General features: G+C 52.5%; 2 protein-coding genes across 2 annotated transcripts; both read left to right on the top strand.

Annotated features, from left to right (window-relative positions):
• The first annotated feature begins 776 nt into the window (after positions 1–776).
• Positions 777–13,335, top strand: ASB18 (ankyrin repeat and SOCS box containing 18). The gene is made up of 7 exons (XM_040560943.1): positions 777–858; positions 902–965; positions 3,292–3,437; positions 4,383–4,650; positions 10,831–11,341; positions 11,926–12,039; positions 12,982–13,335. Exons 1-7 carry the CDS (start codon positions 777–779, stop codon positions 13,165–13,167), a joined length of 1,371 nt encoding a protein of 456 aa, XP_040416877.1. The 3' UTR covers positions 13,168–13,335.
• Positions 13,336–20,506: 7,171 nt separating this feature from the next.
• GBX2 (gastrulation brain homeobox 2) lies at positions 20,507–22,917 on the top strand. The gene is made up of 2 exons (XM_040560944.1): positions 20,507–21,180; positions 21,519–22,917. Exons 1-2 carry the CDS (start codon positions 20,667–20,669, stop codon positions 22,040–22,042), a joined length of 1,038 nt encoding a protein of 345 aa, XP_040416878.1. The 5' UTR covers positions 20,507–20,666; the 3' UTR covers positions 22,043–22,917.
• The last annotated feature ends 1,215 nt before the right edge of the window (positions 22,918–24,132 follow it).

The raw sequence follows: 24,132 nt of genomic DNA on the forward strand, positions 1-24,132 counted from the left end.
GATCCCACAAATAACCAGGCCTGGCTAGCACGAGACCTCGCTGCTGCCGGGAAGGGGGACGAGACCACTGTGCGCCTGCTAATTAGCAAATGCTATTACCCGCTGCGGTGCCGGGGCCGTGCGATGGAAGGTCAGTTTGATGTCGTTTGCCATGCTAGCACTCGGTGTGACATTTCACGGCCGCATTGCTGAGGGGTTAAATAATTGGTAGCGCTCCCCTGGCCACCCCCCAGCCACCACCACCCCTTGGAAATGTGATTCCCTCTAAAACAGGATGCACACCGGGATCGGATTCGCACGTAGTAATTAACACAGCCGCATTTCTTCAGTGGGGAGGGCAGCCTGGGGGACAGGGGAAGCTGGCACTTGGTATTTTTAGTGCAGCTAATGGCTGCAGGTTTTTACTCCTGTCTACAAGTTAATTGACAACCTTAAAAAATAAATAAATAAGGCTGTAATGTTATGTGGTTAGAACTGGAAAGGTTTTTTATTATTATTATTGAATCGAGTTATTTGCATTTGAGATAACAGGGCTGCTATAGTGCAGAATACCTTACCATATTATATAGAGCTCTTAAAGGAGAATGCTCTGGCACTATTTAAATATTATCTCATTTCCAATAATCCCGAGAGAAAATCAATGCAGCCTCCTGGAGGGCACACCTTTCCCCGGGATGCTGTGTTTGCAGCAAAGTGGCTCCTCCTGTCCTGGGGCGGCTTTGTCCCCCTGCCCGTGGCACAGCGGTGGCAGGGGGGCACCGGAGCAGTGCTGTCACATGGGGGCGAGGAGCGCAGGGGATATGAAGGTGGAGACATCTGCCTGGCAGGTTGTGCCCGTGGTGGGCAGCAGTGGGCCCCGCAGGACGAGCGGAGGATGCCGGCACCAGGGGCAGGCTGGCAGGGAGCGGGGCAGGCAGGCAGGGAGCGGGCAGAGCCGCCCTCATGCCACCAGCCCCACAAGGTAGGCCGGGACGGCACCTGGGGGGGGGCAGCCTTGGACCCATCGTGGGGAGCTCGGACGCCTTCTTTTCCCCCTGACGGATGGTTTTCCTATTTTTTAGGGGGTGGGTGGGAGGGGGAGAGCTTTAAGTCCATCGTGGGCTTCAGTCTGTGGCTGGTGGAGGCAGAGCCGTGTCGGGGGCTGCTTCGCGCACACGCGCTTGAAATTTTGCTGGAAAGGGTAAAAAAAAAAAAAAAAAAAAAAAAAAAAAAAAAAAAAACATAATGCCATTTTCCGCTCCCGGAGGGCAGCTTTAAATCACGGCAGGAATGCCAGGAGCAGGCAGGGCTCTCAGCACATGCACATCCGGACCCTGACGATTTTTAAGGCAGCCAGCTCCCGGTTTTTGAACCTTCAGAGTCGGCAGAGCAAGTTAGCAGGGTCTGAAGTCTCCGCAGTGTTACGACTAAGTTGTTATGCGGCAGCTTAGGGCGATAACTTGGGAAACAAGCTCTCACTTTAGTCATTTTGGTTTTGCATATTGTGCTCTTTCATGTGGCAGGAATGAGCTTTCCTTGTAATGCGAAGCCGGCGCAGACAATTTAAGTCATTATTAATAGATACACTTGATCTGAGGAAGTAAAATGCTTAATGTTTTGTTAAATGAGGTGTACTCTGCAAACATTCGTATTCGGGAAGAAGGTTAAGATACTACCCTGCATTAGAGATTAATGATTGCAAGGCTACTGCTAATGGAGTGAGCTGGGGGCCCGATTCTGGCCGGGGCCATCCCCGCTGCATCGAGCCACCCCCTACTCATAAGGTGATCCCAGGTGTCCCGGCTGCCCAATTCTCTCTCCCCAGCAATTTTTAACCCCCCTGCCGGAACTGATGTTGAATCTGTCATCACCATGACCCAAGGCGTGAGTGCAAATAGATGCTTGCCAGGAGGGGTCGCGGAGGTTTCAACACATTCCCAATGGCAGTGTAGTATCTTGTGCACACCCCTTGCAAAATTAGCCCACGTCCAAGAAGGTCCGGGCTAAATATAATATTGACTACACTAAAAATAGTATTTAACGTAGTGCTAAATACAGCAGGCTGGGGAAGGCGATGCCCTCGGGAGGGCAGTGAGAGTGGGGGCACGTGAAGCCAGGCTTCCTCCATGGCACTGCCAAAATATGACGGCGTGGCTGCTAACGGGTGGAGGGGAGAGGCAAGGGGCAAACCTCCTCCTGCTGTGGCCAAGGGACCCCAGGGGATAACAACGGGTCCTTCTTCAGACCGAAACCATGCTGATGGTCAGTCAGTGCCTGAAGGGTGAGTGGAGCGAAAAAGAAAAGGTAGCAGAATAGCAACGCATGCCCAAAGGAACAAAATGAAAAAAAAAAAAAAAAGGGAGGTGATGGGGTTTTGAGGCTACACCAGCCCTAAGCACCACCCTACCATCCCCCCGTGCCTGGAGCATGATGCTGAAGCCATACAGCAGCAGGTCACGGGATGCCAGCTCTATAATTGTCACCGTCACAGACTTCTCGGGTGACCTTGAGCCACGAGCCCCTCCTTGGGGGCTCACTGCCACCGCAGCACCTGCCCCGTGCTTAAATGGCAGCAGAGGCCGGGCGCTTTCTTTCTGCTATACAAGGCTCTGCCGGGAAAAGCAGCTTGCCCAGCCAAAGCCCCGGGAGGTTTTTACCTCGCTGGCCTTTGCCAAGTGCTTTGCATCCTTGTGGTGAGATGCCGGCGTGCCGGGCTGCACGGCGCTGCCCATGAATGCAATGCCTTCCTTGCAGTCTTTCCATGCAGCAAGGTTGCAAGCAGGTAAGGAAAGCAGAAAAAATATATATAATCTTAGAGTAAAAGCAATTTGTCAGTTTCTCTAACTCTTACACAGCACTCAGGGGCACATGGACAATTTTATATGGAGTTGGACAGACAGAAGCTGGCGAAATTTCAATTTTTTCCCCCCTAAGTGATAGGTAAAGATTCCCTCCCAGCCTAAACACACACGTCCCAAGTTGCTGCCTGCAATTAAAACAGCGATTTAATCAAAGAGGTGCTGACACAACACAGCTCTGTGCACATTTGACCCTCATTGTAACAAGTATCCATTATCATCTGACCCCTCTGGCGTTATAAATACAACAACAATAGAGCCTTAACGGGATTATAATTAGACAATGAGGATAGGACAATGGAAACAATGAACTATAAAAGCCCCTCCATTCTCTCTGCTAGGACTCGTACACAGGAAGCACTGGAATGGATGAGTTACCAGGACCGGTGAGAGAAAAGGTGCAGATTTCTTCCAAATTGGATTCGGAGCACCCGCTAAGGTCTCTGGCCAACAGGTACTACACAGCCCTGGTCAACGGAGACCTGAAAAGCCTGGAGGTGCTGACCGACAGATACTATGAGGACGTCAACCTGGTGTTTGAGATCAGTAAAAACGAGATGGAGTGGCAGGTGAAAAGCCAATCATCTTATGGACTCTCAGGTACCTTTTATTTAAAGGCCAGTCTGGAGCAAACCCTGGTATTGACTAACCTCAGCGGGAGAGGTGCTGCCCTGGTGCAGCCAGCTCCAGGCTGGCTGTTCCTGGCTAAAGTTCCACACCCAAAAATGCTTGGTGCTTCCTTTGCTTGCTTCTCTTCTGCACATACTAACCCACCAGAGGGGCAGGGACATGTAAAACGCATGCGTCCACTTCATTCTTCCAGGCTGGAATGGGGTGGCCCACGGCTTAAGGCATGCTTGCAAGCGGGCTCGCAGCCAGATTCCTCACATGGTGGCTTGGAAAGATCACCTTGCTCCTGTCTGGCAGCAATGGGGTGCTGGCCCAGCTCTTTCTGCCCTGCTGCAGGTGGGAAACTCACAGGCTGCTTTTCAGGCAAGGGGAAAGGAGCAGAGCCTGCAAATGGGGTCCCTACTGCAGCTCGTGGTGGGTAGGGCATTGGTCTACCTGGCAGGAAGAAGCACTGGTGCCTTGTAGAAATACAGCATCACCTAGCATGATCACCAAGCCCAAATGTCAACCTGATCCACTGAGCCCCATCACTAAGCCACGTCCCCCAGTGCCATGTCCACACATCCCCTAAATACCTGCAGGGATGGGGGCAGCCAAGGGATGGTGACATATGACATCCTGCTCCTTGATGTGAGCTCACCAGGCAAGGTTTGCTGCCTCTTGCCAACAGCGCTTGGAGCAGGCACTGACCTTAACCATGCTTTCCAAAACCCAAAGTTTTGAGAGAGGTTTTAAAAAAGGAAAACGTGGTGCATTCAGATCTTCCATTCACATAAGGAGCTGGCCATCCCCAGTGTGCGCTCCCAACACAGGGCCATAAAACATCCCCATGTCCCATCTCTCTGCTGTAAACCCCTACAAGCACCCCCCTGTGCCATCCCCGGTGCATTCAGCCCCTCTCCCTTGTCCCTGCAGGGCTGTGGTCGCTAGAGTACAAGCAGGAGCTGACCACCCCACTGTGCGTCGCCGCCAGCCGTGGCCACACTGCCTGCCTGCGTCACCTCCTGCTGCGACGTGCCGACCCCGACCTGGCCCCAGGGGGCCGCGCACCCCTGCATGAAGCCTGCCAGGGGGGGCACACGGCCTGCGTGGAGCTGCTGCTGGAGCACAAGGCAGACCCCAACCTGCGGAGCGACGAGGGGCTGGCCCCGCTGCACCTCTGCACTACCCGCGACTCCTTGGGGTAAGAAGAGGTCCCCCTCCCATTCCGTTTCACCCCCCAAAAAAGCACCCTGCCGTGCATCCCCATGTGCAATGCCAGCACCATGCCATGGTCCCTGCAAAGCCACCCGCCCGCTCTTGCCTCTCCTCCTGGCTCAGCACAGCCAAAATTTTAGCTCCTGCTTCAGGGCATCCTTCCTCACTGCCGCCAGCAGTGTCCGAGCTGTCACGGGGTTGTTCACGGCGCTGGGAGAGGGCTTTGCTCTCGTGCTCTGTGGGTTTACCTTGGCTCATCTCGGGCCACCTCAGTTTATCTCGGTTTATATCACCCCGTGTATCTGCTCCGGTTCACCTGCAGCGGTGCCAGCGCTTCAGACACAGGCGTAAACGTTGCCTTTAAAAATACACGTGTTTGCCCTCGCTGTGGGCTTTGTGCACGCACGCCTGTGTCTAGTTTCAGCCCAGTAGGACTTTAAGTGCCTGAATCATTAGGCCCAGGGAATCAGGATTTTAAAAAGAGCTCGGCCCCTTGATATCCTGATGAAACTGCTTAGGGCTGTAGTGAATTTCATTGCCTGCCAGCTTCAGTGAAAAGCCACCCTGGCTTCAAACCTCTCCCCTTTAGGCAGGCGGCGAGCTTAAATAGAAGTAGGTGTTGAAGGCAAGGTTCCCACTACAGATCCCACGTATTGTGGGCCAGATGTCAGATATCTGTTCAAGCAGGAGCTCTGCAAGAGAAAGGCAGCCAGAGAGGAAAAGGTTTTCAGACATAAATATCTCAAACCCATCGCACAAATAAGAGCCTCTGCAAGACAGCAAAAGGCACTAACCGCTCAGCCCAAATCCCAGCGTTAATCAAACGCATCCTCAACGTGGCGAGGGCTGTGTCGGCGTGCACAACACGGATCACTTGAATTAAAATGTGGAGCAAGAGCCGATGGTCTCCCAACCATGGCATCAGCCTTGGGGGGGTATTTGAAGAGCCCCAGACTTGCTTTAACCCCTGGAGAAAAGGAGGAGAGGGCTCAGAAACCATGCCCTCACCCCACAGAGGTCCGAGCGGCTGGACAGGCACTGTCTGTCTCGGATAAAGTGCTGGGAGCATCCCATCGTCACCAGTCGGGATGTTATTTCCCCCGTAACAGCGGAGGAGGATGGCAGGTGAGCCAGCAAATAGCAGCACAGGGACCGGGGCGACACGGCGTAGAAACAGCTGAGTTATAAGCCCTTGAATATTGGGGCTTTATGATGGAAATGCTGAGAGACCCTTAACTACGCTACCCAGCACTACGGGGGCTTCTACAATAACTAAGCCAACTCCCTTGGAAGATCAAAAATTAATAGACATTTCAGACAGGTTTTGAGGTTTCGACCACTGCTTTTCAATTGCAAAGACTTTGCTAAAGTTAGAGACTGAGGAGGTCAAGCTTTAGGTAACACAAACATTTCCTCTTTGATTAGGGGGAGACTACTTTACCCTGCCTTTTTTTTTTTTTAAGTAGTAGATTTTAGGTCATCCTTAATTTTTTACTGACAATAAAGAGCAGGTCATTGACCTACATAGAGAGCTATTTTATTTTTCTCCCTCTTGATAACAATGGCCAGAACACCTATGTGCCGGGTTCTTCTGTATTCCCATATACTCGGCAATTCACCATGGGGGCAGGACTTAAAACCTTTGAGCCTCTCAGTGACTGGGATAAAAAAAATTATCTGGGCTTCCTTCCAGCCATTTGAGCTTCAGAATCCATGAGATTTCAACAAAAAGGATATCAGAGCTTTAATCTAGGAGCTTTTTGAAGAGATTAAAAAAAAAAAAGTTCCAGTAAAGTTCAGTCTTACCTTCTTCACTTTAGGAGCTGTTCATGCCAACGTCGTCCTATTTAGTAGAGTTCCTCTCCTTGACCTCTTTTTTACAGCAGAGATAATTAACATGGTGGGGTAAGATGAGTCTCTAAATTCACTGCACTCTCTCCCAGGCTCTCTCTCATTTCCCTCTAAAGCTGGGATGATTAAAGGAGAGTGCCTTTATTGGCACCCCAAAAAATTACAATAAAAATGATTGAGGGGGAGAGGAAGAGCCTCAGCTCATGGCGGGGTGGCAGGGAGATGTGGGGGACTTGGTGGGGGGCACAGGACATAGCCCCCAGCTCCTGTCATGGCACCCCTGGCAAAAAGGATGGCAGAGTTGGCCATGGCTGGAAGGGGAATGCCACCGGGACACTGGAGCTCCCAAACCACAGAGGCTCTTTGACTGCCCAGTTTGGCTTTGTGTAGGAGGCGTTAGTGCAAATATAATAAAATAAATAAAAAGAACTGTGGGTTTTAAAAGGCAGCATTTAGCATCATCTAGTGCTAAACCAAGTGCTCTGCTCCATTTAGTGCTGCCAGAACACAAAACTCAGAGCACTTAGGGCCACTGCAAAGTTTGCTCCCCCATGAGGGAAAGCCATCTGTCTGTTGGGTGTCAAGTGGGAAGGAAGGAGAACAAAAGTGGGCATGGAGCACAAGGACAGCACCTCCAAGCTCCCAGGGATCATGGTCCTCACACCTGCTGGCAGGGGGACAGGACCCACCTCAAGTTTTGGGGAAGGAGAGGAGGAGCCACCCTGCAGGTGTGGGTGTTAGTGGGGCTTCCCCTCTCACCGCCAGCCAGCGGCCAGGGCTGGAAGCAAAAGGGAGCCCTTTGGAGAGCGCCCACAGCACTGGCATCTGCACTATTGGCTGGTGAAGAAGGAAAATAAAGCCCAAATCCTCTCTCCCACTTCATCACCGCCCAAGTTGCCCTTAGCCAGGAAGCAAGTGCAAGGTGAGCTGCGGTAACAGCAGTTATCACAAATCTGCATGTGTTTGAGCACGAGTGGCTTGCACAAGTGGTGAGACATCCAGATGTGCTACCCGTCCTCTGCCACTGCGTTAGGAAGTGGTTGGAAGGGAGCAGAAACTAGCCAAAATTAGGCACGGCTGACGTGCGTTGAGTGCATTTCCTAAGGGCTCACTGCAGGGGTATCGCTGATGCTGGTGAGCTGCTCTGCCTGCCCATAGATGGTCCCAGGATGGGTGGAAAAGGATTCATTTTCCTTTGCTTTAAGTCTTGCTGAACTGAAGCCATGTCTTCTTGCAAATATTCCCGGAAAAACAGGGTGTGGAGGAGCCCCAGAAAGCAGCAAGTTTAACTGAGCCTGATGCAATGGGAGTTCAGTCTGCTTTGATGGTGAACAACGTGGCGTGAATAAAAAAAACAAGCAGCCAGAAATGCTGGCAAAGCATTAGAACGTATGAGTTCAGCAGCAGAGATTAGAGGCTAAAATAAGAGCATATAGCCAGCAAACATGAATGGCATCTCCCCTCTCCATGGCCCCAGGCTGGCCGCTAAGCAGCACCTGCTTTTGCCCCATACATTGAAACAGGAGGCGCGTGCCCCTCCCAGGGGCCCACGATTTCCACAAGAGATCACCCCTTATTTATAGCCCCTCACCAACCTTCCCTTCTGTGCTGAGACAGGAGCATCTGGGGGAAAATTTGGAATAAAACAACTTGGGCTTCCTCTGGGAGGTTGGATGAGGTAGGAAGCCATCGATAACAAAAAAGAGGCACCGATCTGCAAAAGTAGAACCTTTTCCCAGGAGGGGATTCCACAACAATATTTCTAGATGAGTATTTGGGCTGTCGAGAGGAGTTTAGCTCCCTGCAATTCTCACCTGCTCCATGGCATGTGGCCCCTGCAGCACGGCTTTCCCCCTGCTGTCCCCTCTCCCCACACCTGCTAGCATGAACAAGGATGCTGCATGTTTTGCACCCAAGTCAGAAATATTTTTTTTTTCCCTGCAGAGCCATTAGCTGGCTCACCCAGAGCACATTATTTTAGGATGTCAGAGCTGGACATGACGCTAGCATTAAGGCAACCCAGAGAGGTCCCAAGAGAGTCATTATAATTAGGGTTACAAATTCCTTGCCGTCAAGAACAGACAAGACTGGTAATCAAGGTGTGATTTGCTCCAGCAAAAAACAAAGTTTTACTGACCATCAGCAGACTGCAAGAGCCAAAAAAAAAAAAAAAAAAAAAAAAAAAAAAAAAAAGTGAGACAAGCCATTGCTTGAAAAGGGGATTCTGCACATTTTAGAGTGAAAGGGGAATTGTAAAGTACGTGCAACAGCTTTTGGGCAAATTCGGTCATTTCCAAAACACAACACAGAGACTAGTATGCGCGATGACCAGCCCCTGAGCTCATCACCTGTATTGCCAGACTGTTTTTTGCAATGTCTGAGTTTGGAGAACAACTATTTTAGGTGAACAGTCTCAAACGTCAGTGAAGGAACAGTGGGCTAGCGCAGAGAAAATAGCAAGCGTCAGCTTCTTGTACACACTGCAGCCTCAAAACCAAACCTCGTACACTCAGCCTCAAAGCCAAGAGGCAAGCTAAAAGGCTGGGGCTTGGGGTCCTTTTAATGCCTAGTGATCTTTACAGCAGTTTTGTGATTTCTTTGCCAAGCCACAGTTTGCAGCCCCTGGGACTCGGGGGCTGATGTGACCCCGCACTTAACCCACCCACAGCTGCCCTGCCAGCGGAGAGCACAGGCAGCATATGGCAGCACCTGCAGCCTACAAAGCTGCAGGAACAGCCCGGTCATGCAGTCCTGCTGCAGCTCTCCCCACAAAATGGGGCTTGAGACACACAGGGAAAGCAGCCAAGGAGGTGTGCTCAGATCCTGAAATGTCTCCCCAGCGCCTGTCAAGCCTTGGGGTGCTGCAGTCCCAGAGAGCTTCAAGTAGCCTTTATATCATCATCATCATCATCATAATCATCATCGTCATTATCACTATTATTAATATCAATATTATCTGTCTTATCAGTATTGTTACTATTATTACTATTTTCCCCACATAAGTTATCACTCATCTGGGCCAGGCAGAACAAGTACCGCCCTCACACCCTTCTTCCTCACCGGGGCTCCTCTTCCTCCCCATTCCTCCTGCCAGACAGATGAGTTCTAGGCTCTGCTCCCGTGCTGCTCCCCCTCATTTTGCTTCACTACCTGTTCTGATCCCCACTGGGGGCCCTGAAAGACCCCTGAGAAGAACGAAACGTGTTTTGGGGGAGAATAAAGCTGGCCAGAGCTTTCTGAAGGCTGCTTGCCTCCCTGCTGCTGATGCTACCTGGGGGAGGACCGCTCTTCCCACCTCCCTGGGAGCATCTCTTGGGAAATGTGTGTGCTCAAAATGTTTTCAAGGTCTCACCCGCCCTGCAGCTGCCTTCCCACCACTGACCACTGAGGATTGCTTATCTTGGAGTTATTCCTGCTCCATCGCCCCAAAGGAGGGTGCCAAACAAACCCCAGCTTCACTCTGCTGGATGGGGACCCAGCCTGTACCCCAAGGGCAAAGGGAACTGGGTGTTTTGTGTGAGAGGAGCAGAGGACGATGTGCCTGGTGCTGCCCTGCTGCCCAGTGCAGGCGCCTGGGCCCCTAACAGCAGGGGAATGCGATTTTCATACCAAAGCAAACCCACACAGAGCTGCACGGAGGTGTTACCAGGGCTTCCCCACGTGCCAGCCCATTCCTGACATGAATCGTGCCGGATTAAGGTCAAGGCAGTGGCGTGGATGCTTGCGGCTGAGAATCTCAGTGTTATTTGCTTGCTGCTAACGGGTGCACAGACTGACCCAGGGTTTCCCACAGTCCCACCTACCACCACCGACAGACTCCGTGGCCCCAAGGCATGGGCGTCAACCAAGGCTTTGGATTGTGCCGATCTCCTTCAAAGCACCCTGTGCTGGGAGATGAAACTGCAGCCGACACATGGCTGGCACCAAGGGGCTCATTGCCTCATGTCCTCACCATGGCCCCATGCATCCCTCACCAGTTGGGCCAGACTGAGGAGGGGCACAGCGGGGACAAGGACCTCTATCCATCCCCTGCTGGGTCTGGGACAGGGGCCTGGTGGTCTAAGTGGCCCAGGGTTGACCATTCACCAAAAATGGTGGTCAGGGCCATGAGGGGGACATCACCCAGAGCCTGAACGAGGTTTGTTAATGCGGGGTTGCTCCTTGACGCCATCACCCCTCTGCCCCCCAGCTCCATCCTCAACCCATACCTGACATGGTTCCCCCTCCACCTGGTGCCCACTCCCCAAAAATGCACCCATACTATGTGTGTCTGCCCCACCTTCCTCCTCTTCTTCCTCACCCCCTCTCCCTGCAGATGCGCCAAGCTGCTGCTGAGACACGGTGCTGCCGTCGACCTGCCCAGCGAGGAGGCCGGTGAGACGGCGCTGCACGTGGCGGCGAGGCACGGCCTCTACGACCATGCCCACCTGTATCTGCGGCACGGCGCGCGGGTAGATGCCCGCAGCGTGCGGGAGGAGACGGCCATGGGCATCCTCTGCAGCCACGCGCCCGGCACCACCGGCAGTGACGACGATGACCTCCTGCGGCTCTGCCGGCTGCTGGCCGCCCATGGCGCCGACCTGGACGCCCGCGACGAGGGGCACCGGAGCCCCCTGCATAAGGCGTGCAGGGCTGCCAACTCCGCCCTGGCGCGGTTCCTGCTGCGGCGCGGGGCCGACGTCAATGCCATTGACTACGACGGGCTCTCGCCGCTGGGCTGTGCGCTGCAGGCCGCGGCCTTCCGCAGGGAGCGCAGGCCGCACCAGGCTGTGCAGCTGCTGCTCAACCACGGGTCGCAAAAAATATGGCCCCCCGCCTTCGCCAAGGTACCCCGGGCGTGACGGGATGGGTAAATAAAACTGGGGGGGTTGGAGAGGTTGGGGTTGGTGAGGGTGAGGGATGGGTGGATGCAGCCTGCCCTGGGGAAGGGCGGGTGGGGTCAAGGGTGGGATGAGGATAGTGATGGCATGAGGGGTAGAAATTAGGATTTTTCCTGCCTATCAGTATCACTTAGGTTGGGAAAGACCCTTAAGATCACAAGTGAGTCCCATCACCGAGCCATGTCCCTCAGTGCCACGTCCACACAAATCCTAAACACCTCCAGGGATGGGGACTCTGCCACCTCCCCAGCAGCCCCTTCCAGTGCCTGACCTCCCTTCTCCATCCCCAGTTTTTGCTAATGCCCAATCTAAGCTTCCCCTGGTGCAACTTGAGGCTGTTTCCTCGCATCCTAATGTCACAGCCTTGGCACACCAGCCATCAGCACAGTCTGGTTACGGCTGTGCGTCTCATTGATTTTACACCCAACAATAAAGAAAATATTATCCCGGCTTCTCACGCACAAGCCAAACATGTAAACAAGAAGCAAGTGCTGCATCCAGACAAAGCCTGCTTCTTTGACCACCACTAGGTGCTCAAGTCCTGCGCGGCCGTGCCAGAGATCATTGAAGTCCTCATCAACTCCTACTCACAAATCCCTGTCTCTGAGAAGTGGGCCGAGGTCGTGCCGGAGGAGGTGATGCAGGTGAGGACAGTGTGGCTGGGGCTTTCACCCCATGGCACCAAAATGGGGGCCCCGAAATTGTCTCCTGATCTGGGGACGACGCTATAAAATCCCTCTCTGAGGAAAACTGAAACTGAAATGCCATCATGAGTGGGCAGCTTCCAGGTGGCCAGACAAAACAAAACAAAGAGGTTCCAGGACAGAAATAAAAACCCTTGAAGCTTGGGTAGGAAAAAAAAATAATAATAATTAAAAAAAAAAAAAAAGGTAGTTCTAATGGTTAAAGTCCACTTTAACACAGCACTCCTGCATCGTCTTAGCAGATTTGCACTACTTTAACGCCCTCAGCCCCCAGACCACCATGGCCTGTGAAAAAATACAACACAAACGTCTGGAAACCCAATAGGCAGACCGCTGCCCTACAGGAGCCCGCTCAGCTCTTCTTGATTTTAGAAAACTTGAGAGCTGTCCCCAGCTGTGCAACAAGTAGGACCACCCCACTGATAAGTTAACTCGGATCCCCGTCTTGCCCCTGCAGCAATTTGGGTAGCCTGTCCGCGAGAGGGCCGCTGCTGAAATGCACATAATACACTTCAGTATGTTCTGGGGGGTGTGAGAAATTATTTTATTCTGAGCTGGGGAAAGGCTGAGGCTGCACAGCCTGTTTCTGCCTTCTGTCTTCGTGTTTCCCGTCTGAGAAATGAGCGGGTCAAGCAAAAGCAAAGCTCTACAGCTCTCTTCAGGGCTGCTGCTGCTGGTGGAGGACACAAAACTGTCCCCATCCTCCCCACGCAGGGAGCTGTAGCAGCATATGGACCCCTAAGCCATGGGCAAACGACGGATTTCTTACCTCCTCACCTTCGATCTCCAGCTCTGGCTTGCTTGGTTTAACTGGATAAAAAATAAAAAAATAAATAAAAAAAAAAAGATGCTCATTTTTTTTCTCTGCCTCCCTCTTTGCAGCAACACCGGCTATTCTACGAGTCCTTTTTCCGGCTGTCAGGCACAGTCCGGTGCCTGCAACACTTGTGTCGCTTCGCCATTCGGAAAAAGTTTGGCAACAAATGCCACTGCCTGATCCCCTTGCTGCCTGTGCCCAAGCCCTTGCATGACTACCTGCTGCTGGAGCCCGAAGGAGTCGTGTTTTGAAGGGCTGAGAGATGCCAGCCGAGCTCCGCTGAGCATCCCTCCCTTAACTCATCCTCCCGTGGTGTATTGCAGCAGCATCCATTTCTGTCAGCCAGGCTAAGGAGCGACTGTTTTCATGATAGATTGTTGTTTTCCAGGGATTTATAACATAACTAAAATGTGCTTCGAGCTGTAACTTTGTATAGATTTTTTTTCTAATTGTGCTTTAAATAGATTATAAAGAGTAATAAAATGATTAGTAGCTGCTACAAGCACGCTGTGGATATGAATAATATTCATTATGAAGGCTCTCACGAAGCGGCGGGGCTCCTCAGGTGTGCAGAGGCAAGCACATGCAGCAGACCACTAAAACCAGCCACCGGGGGCCTCACACCCCTTCGGGTGGGCTCTCCCTGGGACCAGGACGAGCGGCACTGCCTCTATGGGTGCAGCACAGAGGCCACCAGCAGGATGCTTTACCCAGGGGTGTTAACACAGACCATAAAATGGACCGAAATCAGCTGAAACCTTCTGGGCTGCTTTTGGTGTACCAGCCACCAAGCCAGGGCTGGCCGTATCTTGCCCCAATTTTACCTCCATGCATTTCACCAATTGGCACCTCCGTGCCTATTGCACTGGCATCCAATGAGCACAGCCTGGGGGAGCTGGGGCTTGATTTTCCTTGGTGAAAGGCACCCAGAGCAGAGATTTGCTTTCCCAGCCCCCTGGCTCCCCAAATTAATTTCCATGGTGCCAAAGCAAGCGTGTGCACATGCCCCTTGGAAGAGCAGCTGGCCTCCTGTTAGCAGCTCTGCCACAGCACTCGCCAAATTGTTCCGCTGCTTAATTATACTCCCTAGTAAAAAAATTAATAAAAATTAAAAAGGGAAGGAAATGCAGCCTTTTCGTGTGGTCGGCACACCCTTCCTCTACTCACACGTGGGTTATTCAGCCCTGGTACCCACGGCTGGAGCAGGCAGCACGGAGATGGGGAGGGCAAGGAAACTCTTCCCCGACTTTCCACCTGCTGCGCCTTCCTTGCCCTCGTGGGCTGTTTGGTGCCCCACACCGAGACCCAGCACCCTGCCGCTTCGGTGGCAGCTTCACCTCACCATTTTGTTTCATTCCCTTCATTGGAAGGGATTTACAGCACACCGGTCCTGGCTAAACCTAAATTTTGGTGCCTCTGATGAGGCTTTCATCTTTTTTGCGGGAAGAACGGCACGTTTTGCATCCCTATGGGGCGACTTTGCATGGAGATAGAGTCCCACCAGGTGCCCGCAGCCTCCCCCAAAAAACATGACCTGGGCTCACTGTCCTGCAGCTACTGCTGGGGGAAAAAAAAATCCACATCAAAAGGAGGAAAAAAAAAGAAAAAGAAAAAAACAAAAGAGAAAATGGAAAAAATAAAAAAGAAAGGAAAAAAAGAAAAAAAAATTCTGCGATGGGGAAACCTTAAAGAAACCCCAGCACGCGTGGGGTCGGGGAGGACACGCGTGGGGGGGGGGGGGGGGAGGATGCATGGGGCGGACACGCGTGGGCTGCGGTCCCCACGCGTGTCCGCGGCGCCGGGTGCGCGGCTCCCCGCGGCCCGCAGGGGGCGCGCTGGGCACGGCGCCGCGCACCGGCACCGGGCTGCAAGGCGGGGGGGGGATAAATTAAAACAAATAAAAAAATACGCAAAATAAAATAATAAGATAAAAATGGAAATAAAAGAACAAAATAAAATATAAGATAAGATAAAATAAAATAAAATAAATAAAATGAAATGAAATGAAATAAAATAAAATAAAATAAAATAATAAAATAAATTAAAATGAAAAATAATAAAACAAAATAAGAAATATAAAAATCAAAAATAAATTATAATTTTTATATATTTTTTAAAAAAATAAAACCACCCTGCCTGAAAAAAAAGGGGGGGGGGATAGTTTTGGTTTTTGATTTTTTGTTTGTTTGTTTGTTTGGGTTTTATTTCCTTTTTTTTCCCGTCCTGCCGCCGGGGTGGGATGCTCCGGGCCCCGCGAAGAGTTGGCAAGTTGGGGAAAGGCGCCCTATTTTGATGCAGATGTTATGGGAAGGGCTCATTTTTTTTTTGTTTTTTTTCGGCAGCCAAAGACAGGAGGTCACATTAACTTGTAATACGGAGACGCATAAAAACGCGATTATGACTGCTAAACAGAACGCAGTAGGCTGCTAGTTAAGACAATGAGATTTCCAGGAAGCGATGCATAAATTCTTCAAAAATGACACATTTTTCACGTTTCATTCCAATTAAATTACTGAGGCAGCTAACGCAGCGCTGCGCACACGAGGCATTTGGGTGAAATGAAGGCTTTCCGGGAGGGGTTTTATTATTTTTTTTGTTATTATTTTTAATTTTTATATTTTTTTCCCGAGGTCTGTCTGGACGCGCGTGTTTTATGGAACTTGCTTAATACTGAGCTGCTATTAGGGGAAAACATCAGGGACCTTCTCTCCTCGCCTCTCCTCTCGGCGGGGCCGTGGTTTTCCCTCCCTGCACCCCCCCGTGGGGCGGCTCCGCGATCGTTTCCCACGGGTGGGAAAGTCCCGCGTGGGTTTCCCACGCTCGGCTCGGGGGGGGGGGCGCGGGGTCCCGGGGGGCTCCGGGGCGCGGGGTCGGGTGGGGATGGGCTTTGGGGTCCCGTGAGGGTCCCGTGGGGTGGGGGGGACACGCGTGGGGTCGGGGGGATGCGGCGGGGGGGGTTAATCAAGCCCCGAGCTGGCCCCGGTAATGAAGCGGCGTTTGATTTGAGAAGCGGAGGCACCGCGCACGCTGCAGCGAGGCGGGCGATCCGCAAAGCAATCCAAATCAGAAATGAGGTTTTTGAAGTCCTAATGAACCTGATTGCATGAACATTTATAATCCCCCATGGCTTTAAATGAAATCAGATATAATCAGGAGCTATGGGGAAAGGGAGTGTTTACAGGCAGAGATTGGGAAGTGCTGCTGTATTAGTAAAGATGCTGTTCCTTCTATTGATGTCTAAAATGATGGATAATGTGAGAATGGCAAATATACTATTTGTCTAATGGCTCTGCAATTAAATTCCCCTGTAAATGACCCATGCCTCATTTCATCCTAATCTATGGAATTTTGATTGAATTCGTCAGCTCTAATTGAAAAATACTGCACTTTAATGTCTGCAGTGCAGTTTCAGGACCGTGGTGGTTTTAATGAGACGGTGCCCCCCTGACCTGGGAATATTTTAGACTTTTATTCGGGATTTTAAACCGGCAGGTTTCTCCACTACGTTGCCCGAAAAGCGGCAATGTGTGCGCGTGTGGGTGCGGGTTTACACCGCTAGAGAGGAGCCCTCCGTACCGCCGCGCTTCGCTAAGGTCCCCTTCGGAGCTCCTAAAATATTTTGGCTCCGGATACCAGAATACATATAAATTGAGAAAAAAAAATAAAATAAAATCCCGCATCCCCTCATCCGAACGAATTTCGGGCTGTTAACCGGGGTTACCGAAGCCAGGTCTCTTTCTTTTTAAGCAAGAAAAACGGGCACGGCGTCGTTTTCTTCCTTTTAGCATCCTCTTCCGACAGCGACCATCCCGGGGAGGGGAGCGCCTGGCGGCACCTTCGAGTTTGTTAAAAACCCCAAAGAAAATATAAATAAAAATAAATAAATAAATAAAATAAAACCATATACACACACCAAAAAAAAAAAAAAAATACACGCCCCTAAAAAAAAAAAGACAAACGTATCACCATCAAAAAAAAAATAATAATAATTAAAAAAATAAGGGCGTTGCGCGTTTCCCAGCCCGAAATGAGTTCAAACGGGAACCTGCGAGGGAGTTCAATGGGATTAAGCGACCGAGGGTTTCCCTCCCCGCCTGCAAAGCGAGGGGGCGGAGGGACGGGGGGGGCGGCTTCCCGGGGAGCCCCCCACGGGCACGCGTGGGGCATCCCGCACCCCGCGCCCCCCTCCTGCCGCAGCCCTGCCCGCCCTCCCCAGCCGAGGGGCTCCCTGCGAAAAGGGATTTTTTTCACATTTCCCGTATAATTAAACATTTCCCCGGGGGAGGTTTTCACAGGAGTCACCTCGGGGAGGGGGCTCCGCAAGCCCCTGATAAAGCCACCGGCCCCCCAGCGCCCCCACGCAGGAGCCCCCTGCCCCACCTGCAGCCCCCATGGGAGGATGGAGCTGACACCACACACCCCAAAAAAACTCACAGCACATGGGGTGGGGAGTCCTGACCACACTGGGGGGGGTCCTGACCACACGGGGGGGGGTCCTGACCACTAACACCCCCCTCGAGGGGCTCAAGCACCCCCCGATGCGTTTCCCCCTCCATTGCACCCACGGTTACTTGCTCCAAAAAGCTCCATCTCCTCCCTGTGCTGGCTTTTTTGGGGAAAAAAAACCCTCTTTTTATGTACTTCACAGTCTCTCCCCCTGTCCGGGCAGCAGCTGGAGTGGGAGCCCCCCCCAAAATCCTCCTGCTTAAAGCATGACCCCATATCCTTTGGTGAGAAGGTTTTTGGGGGAGCAAACCCGGGGCTGCCTGGCCCCCAGGTGGTGCGGGACCCTCCTGGAGCAGCACCTTTGTGCTGGGGTTCCCCAAAAACATCCCTTCCCATCCTGTGCCCACTCTCGGACCCCCAGAAAGGCCCCTGCTGCGTGGGCCTGGCCATGGGGGCCCACCGAGGGTCCCCCCTGCCCGCCTGCCCCACTTCCCAGGCACGACCACGCTCCGGTTGCTCCTCCGACAGCCAGTGATCGCCGGCGTTTCTTCACCGGAGAAAAATCAGCTAATTATGTGCTGAACAAAAGCCTATTCTCGCCCGAAATAATACGCCCGTCTTGCAAAGGCACTTGTTTGTGGGCAAATTTTGAAGAGGGCTGACAATAAAAAACAGCTGCAGGAGCTGGGTGTTGGTACACATTTCCATGCCCCGGCAGATTACCATGCCTAATTATCTCCCAGATCCTCCATCCAAGGCTGTTTCCTGAAAAAAAGACGACTTTTTTTTTTTTTTTAATTTTTTAATTTTCTTTTGAAACAATGTCTCGCCAGCACAGATTTGCTTCTCCCCAAGCCTTCAGAGCCTGCTCTGGATGCTGGGGGAAGGAGAAGGGTTTTCCCTATCTTTGGGGGGATGGGGGGCAGGATCCCCACCGTGGTGTAGGGTGGGCTCAGGACCATGGGGAGCAAGCACAGCTTTGGGGTCAGCCCCAACGTCTGGTGGGTCACGGGGTGGGGGACGACTGGTGAGCACCAGCCCCGTTTGTGCCCATGGAGGTCAAAGATGTGCTCAAAGTGGCCTCTGCGGTGCGTGGATGGGACACGTGGAGATGGGACACTTGGGGTCAGAGCAGCCCGAGGCATCGAGGGGAGCTCAGCACCCCAAAAGCCATGCCTGGCCGGGCAGTGAAGCTGCCACCAGGCCCAGGCGTGACAAAGTTTTGGTGCCAAGGCTCAAAAAACGCAGCCAGGAACTGGGCAAGAGGGCACCGGGGGGGGCGAAAGGCGCCCCGATCCTCACCCCACATGCATGACCCCATTGCCACACGTGCTCCCCAATCCCTACGTGCCCCCCACACCCCACATGCTCCCACTTTTCCCTACATGCCCCCCCTCACCCCACATGCCCTCCAGCACCACGGGGCAGGATTTGGCCCCCACTTCTTCTCTCCCCAGCCCTACGTGCCCAAGGGCACCCCAAAACCAGCCCCAAGGGGCCGCCGGTGCCGTTGTCTCGGGAGGAGGGGGCCCACCCTGGGCAGCCGCCTCCCCTTTTTCTTTCTTTTTTTAGCTCTTTTTCTTTCTTTCTTTCTTTCTTTTTTCTTTTTTCTTTTTTTTTCATTTAATTTTATTTTCCAAACCACTTGATCTTTGCTTGGGAACCTCCATTAATTGCCTGGGTTTGCCTCTTCGCCTGGTCCCTTTATCATTATTTATGGCCTTTGAAATTGTGTAAAGTTCCCTTGACGTTCAATTTACAAGTTTGGGGGCTTTTTTTTTTCTTCCCTCTTTTTTTTTTTCTTTATTTTTTTTTTTTTTTTTTTTGTTCCGCCTTTTGTCCTCAGCAAAGACGTCGTGTTGGAAAGGCTTTGAGCCGGCCAACATGAGAGGCTCGCCGGAGAAAAGGGAGCAGCCTCGCTCGCTTTTAATTCCGCCGTGATGCTGAATGGCTCTTTTACATAATTGCAGAAGCAATTTCAAAGCCAAGCCAGGGGCTGACTTTACCCAGAACCACATGGAGCCTATTTGGGGGCTTTTCAGATTGGGGAAAAAAAAAAAAAAAAAAAAAGGAGAGGGAGAGAAAAGCGTGAATAAAATAGTTTAAAAAATAATAAAGTAGTTAAAAAAAAATAAAGCAGTTCAAAAAAAATAATAAAGTGGTTTAAAAAATAATAAAGTAGTTTAAGGAATAATAAAGTAGTTTAAAAAAATAGAATAGTTAAAAATAATACTAAAATAGTTAAAAAATAATGGAATGGTTAAAAAATTGTAAAATATTTTAAAATAATAATGGAATGGTTTAAAAATAATAAAATAGTTTTTTAAATAATAGTTAAAATAATAGTTTGAAATAATAATAAAATAATTAAGTAATAAAATAGTTAAGTAATGAAAAAGTTAAGTGATAAAATAGTTAAGTGATAAAATAGGTTAAAAAATAAGAAAATAGTTAATAATAGGAAGAAAAAAGTTAGAAAAATAATAGAAAAGCTAAGAGCAGTAAGAAAAGAGTTAAAAATAATAGAACAGTTTTTTTTAAAAAAACTAAAATAGTTAAAATAATAAAGTAGTTAAAATAATAATAAAGTAGTTTAAAAAATAATGGAAGAGTTAAAAGTAAGAATAAAAGTTTTAAAAATCGTAAAATAGTTTAAAAGCAGTTAAAAAATAAGGAAAGAGTTAAAGAATAGTTTTAAAAAATAATAAAGTAGTTTAAAAAATAACAAAATAGTTTAAAAAATAATAAAATAGTTTAAAAAATAATAAAATGGTAAAAAAAAAACACAATAAATGAGTTAAAAGATTATAGTGAAACGGGAGGTAAGCCGTGGGGCGGCTGCCGGGGGCCGTCCCACGCCGCGCCTTTGGGGACCCCACGGGGGGCGCCCCCCACGCGTGGGCCGGGAGAGGGGGCGTGGCCTCGTAGCGGGGGCGTGTCCAGCGCTAGCCAAGCCCCGCCCCTCCCGTCGCCCTGCCCAATGGGCGGCGGCGGCGGCGGGCACGTGGGGCGGTGCGGGTTCCCAGCCGGGCAAAATGTGAATGGGCGCGGGCGGCGCGGGCGGGCAGAGGCAGCGCGGCGGCGGGGAGCGGCGGGGAGCGGCGGGGGGCGGCGGGGGGCGCGGGGGGCGGCCGGGCCCCCATGTGCGGGCGGCGGCGGCGGGGAGCGGCCCCGCTCCGCCCCGGCTGTGCCCCACGCGTGGGCGCTGCGCGGCGCTGAGGAGGACGAGGACGAGGAGGAGGAGGAGGAGGAGGAGGAGGAAGGCGGCGGCGGCGGCGGCGGCGGCGGCGGCGGCTGCTCCGGCATGAGCGCGGCTTTCCAGCCCTCGCTGATGATGATGCAGCGCCCGCTGGGGAGCAGCACGGCCTTCAGCATCGACTCGCTCATCGGCAGCCCCCCGCCGCCAGCCCCCGGGCACTTCGTCTACACCGGCTACCCCATGTTCGTGCCCTACCGGCCCGTCGTGCTGCCCCCGCCGCCGCCGCCGCCCCCCGCGCTGCCGCAGGGCGCCCTGCAGCCGCCGCTGCCCCCCGCGCACCCGCACCACCACCAGCTGCCCAGCCTGCCCTCCGGCTTCTGCTCCGGTCTGGCGCAGGGCATGGCCCTCACCTCCACCCTGATGGCCACGCTGCCCGGAGCCTTCTCCGCCTCCCCGCAGCACCAGGAGGCCGCCAGGAAGTTCGCGCCCCCGGGCAACTTCGACAAAGCCGACGGGCTGCCCCCCGACGGCGGCGGCGACGACGGCAAAGCTTTCCTGGGCAAGGACGGGGGCGCCCTGCTGCCCTTCCCGGCCGCCGACGCCGTCCAGGCTTCCCTCGGTGAGTGGTGGGGGGCCCGAGGGGAGCAGCCCCACGCCTCGACGGGGCGGACGGTGCCGGGCTGGGAGGCGATGGGCGGCGGGGTCCCCAGCCCCCAGCCCCGGGGGTCCCCAGCCGCCAGCCCCGGGAGCCCGCATCCCCCAACCCCAAGGGTTCCTATCCTGCAGCCCCAGGGGTCCCCATCCCACATCCCCCAACCCCAAAGGTTGTCATCCCTCATCCCTGGGGGTCCCCATCCCCGGATCCCCCCTCCAAGCGAAGGGCCGAGGTCGTGGGGCACGGGATGTAAGGGGCCAGACGCTAACCGAGGGCCTCTGCCACCTCTGCTTCGCTTCCAGCCGGGGCTCTGCGGGGCCAGGGGAAGGAGGACCCCAAGGGGGAGGACGACACGAAGGGCAAGGAGGAAAGTTTCTCCATGGACAGCGACCTAGACTACAGCTCCGACGACAACATCCCCGGCCAGGCAGCTCACAAGGAAGAGGACTCTGGCAACGCGCTGGAGGAGAACCCCCAGAACGCCAACAACTCCAACAACACCACGTCCACGGGCAAAAACCGGAGGAGGCGAACGGCCTTCACCAGCGAGCAGCTGCTGGAGCTGGAGAAGGAGTTTCACTGCAAAAAGTACCTGTCCCTGACGGAGAGGTCCCAGATCGCGCACGCCCTCAAACTCAGCGAGGTGCAGGTGAAAATCTGGTTCCAGAACAGGAGGGCCAAATGGAAACGGGTCAAGGCGGGCAATGCCAACTCCAAGACGGGGGAGCCGTCCCGAAACCCTAAGATCGTGGTGCCCATCCCGGTGCACGTCAGCAGGTTTGCCATCAGGAGTCAGCACCAGCAGCTGGAGCAAGCCCGACCCTGATCTCCCCCTGCCCTCAGAGCCACGGGGTTTGGAGGAAAAGTTTCCTAGCCGGGGTTTGACAGCAACCCAGCTGAAAAGAAAAGAGAAGAAGAGGAAAAAAAACAGAAGCAAAACCCGAGTCCCCAACGACAGCAAAACCCCTCCGCGAGCTCGCAGCAAACCCCAGCCTCGAGCGAACTTTGCAGCGAAACTTTCCACGTCCTGAGCCGAGCGAGAGCCCGTGAAGGGAAGAGGCTTTGAAACTGTTTTTTTTTGTTTGTTTGGGAAGCGGGAATACCAAACCCTGGGAGAGACGCGCAGATATTTATTATTACCGTGCTGCCCCACTTTGTACATACACGGTCGTGCTGCCTCGGCTGCGGCGGCGCGGCTGCGACGGGACCGGGTGAGCAGAGCCCTGCTGCCGCTGCCGGATCCAGCCGAAATTTACCCGTGCCCCCCTCGCCAGCAGAGCCCCCCCCAGCGAAACCCGCAGCGCACACGTAGCCAGCTTTGGGGTTTTGTTTCTTAGCGGTGCGAAAGGTAAAAAAAAAAAAAAAAAAAAAGGAGAGAGAGGAGAGCAAAACGAAACGAAGCCGAGGGGTTGGTTTCATGCCTTTTCTGTTGTTTTGTTTTACTTCGGATGGCTGAGGGACAGGCACTGGGTGACGGGTTTTTAAATATATTTTTTGCCTGGCTTTCTGTCGATTTGGTTTGCCGATTCTACCAAGCCATGTTTAAAACAGAGAAAGAGAGGAGGGGGGAAAGGAAAAAAAAAAAAAAAAAGGCACGATCTTCTCTATTGTGTTTAATTTATTTCAATGTAGCTTATTTCCTTATAAGTTATGAAATTTAAAAAGCAAACTCAGTCTTGTGAATAAAAACCGACAAAGAAACAAAAAGACAAAAAAAAAACCACCACCAAGCCCTCCGCTTCCCCCGCCGGCTCGGTCCCGAATTTGGCATTGATCTGATTTTTTTCCTCGCTGTGGCTGCCGCAAACGGATGGGGTCGGGGGGGGGGGTCGGGGCAGGGGGGACCCCCTGCTGCCCATTTTGCCCCTTTTTGGCCCCGCTTCCAGCAGCTGTCGGGGCCGGGCAGGGATGGAAGGAGGGGGAAAAAAATAAAAAGCTTGGATTTGCTTTAAAATGGTAAAATTGAACAGGGAGCAGGGCAGGGAGAGTGGGGGGAGTCTCGGGGGGGACTCGGTGAGTCGATCGGGGGGGCAGCAGCGCTCGGTGCCGATACTGACATCATTTAGCTCAGTTGCGCCTTTTAATTTTTTTCCCTTTTTTAAATTTTTTTTTTCCCTCTTTGGGGGCCCGAAACATGACGGAGCTGCCGCGGACACGCGGGGCCATGGGTGCTGGCAGCAGGTCCGGCCCTTCAGCATCCCCCCGCCCGCTCCTCCAGCTTTAATTCTCCTCATTACCATTATAATTTATTATTACTAATTGCGGCTTTCCTTTCCGTGCGGATGCAAGCGGCTGGCAACACGCGTGGGGCAGCGCTCTTTGTGGGTAATTTTTTTCGTAGTATTTTTTCCCTTTCAATTTATTTCGTTTTTTTTTTTAATTATTATTATTTTATTATTGTTATTATATATTTTCTTCTTTCTGCGGCCAGCTCGGGCGAGCTGCAGCCCAACTCTACCCCCACCCCCGGGTGCAGGGGGGGCATTTTAGGGAGGAGCAGCTGCTCCTCACCCCTGTGTCCCCCCCTGCCCAGGGGCCAGGGGAAGCCCGGCAGCTCTCGCTAGCAAAGCTGGCACCTGCCCCAGGCACAGGGAAGTTATCTGCTCGGAGGGCTGGGGTCCCCCTCGCCCCCCAGCAGTGGGGCTGGGGGGAGCCCCGGGCCGGGGCCAGAGGAGAAGAAGGAGATAAACAAGCAAGGGGGTTGATAGCTGTCATCATCACCATCATCATGGCTTTCATTTGGCTGCCTAATGAGTCAGATCACAGGCAGAGAGAAAAATTGTCAATCGCCCAGGCTCTAATGAATTTTTTTGCAAATTGTAATCAAGCCAGGCCGTCTCAGCTCGCTGATTAATGAGACCCAGGAGGCCCGGCCAGCACCTCAGCTTTTTATTCCATCCCGTCCTCCCTGCACTA

The sequence above is a fragment of the Cygnus olor genome, chromosome 6 (assembly GCF_009769625.2).
Source record: "Cygnus olor isolate bCygOlo1 chromosome 6, bCygOlo1.pri.v2, whole genome shotgun sequence".
NCBI lineage: Eukaryota > Metazoa > Chordata > Aves > Anseriformes > Anatidae > Cygnus > Cygnus olor.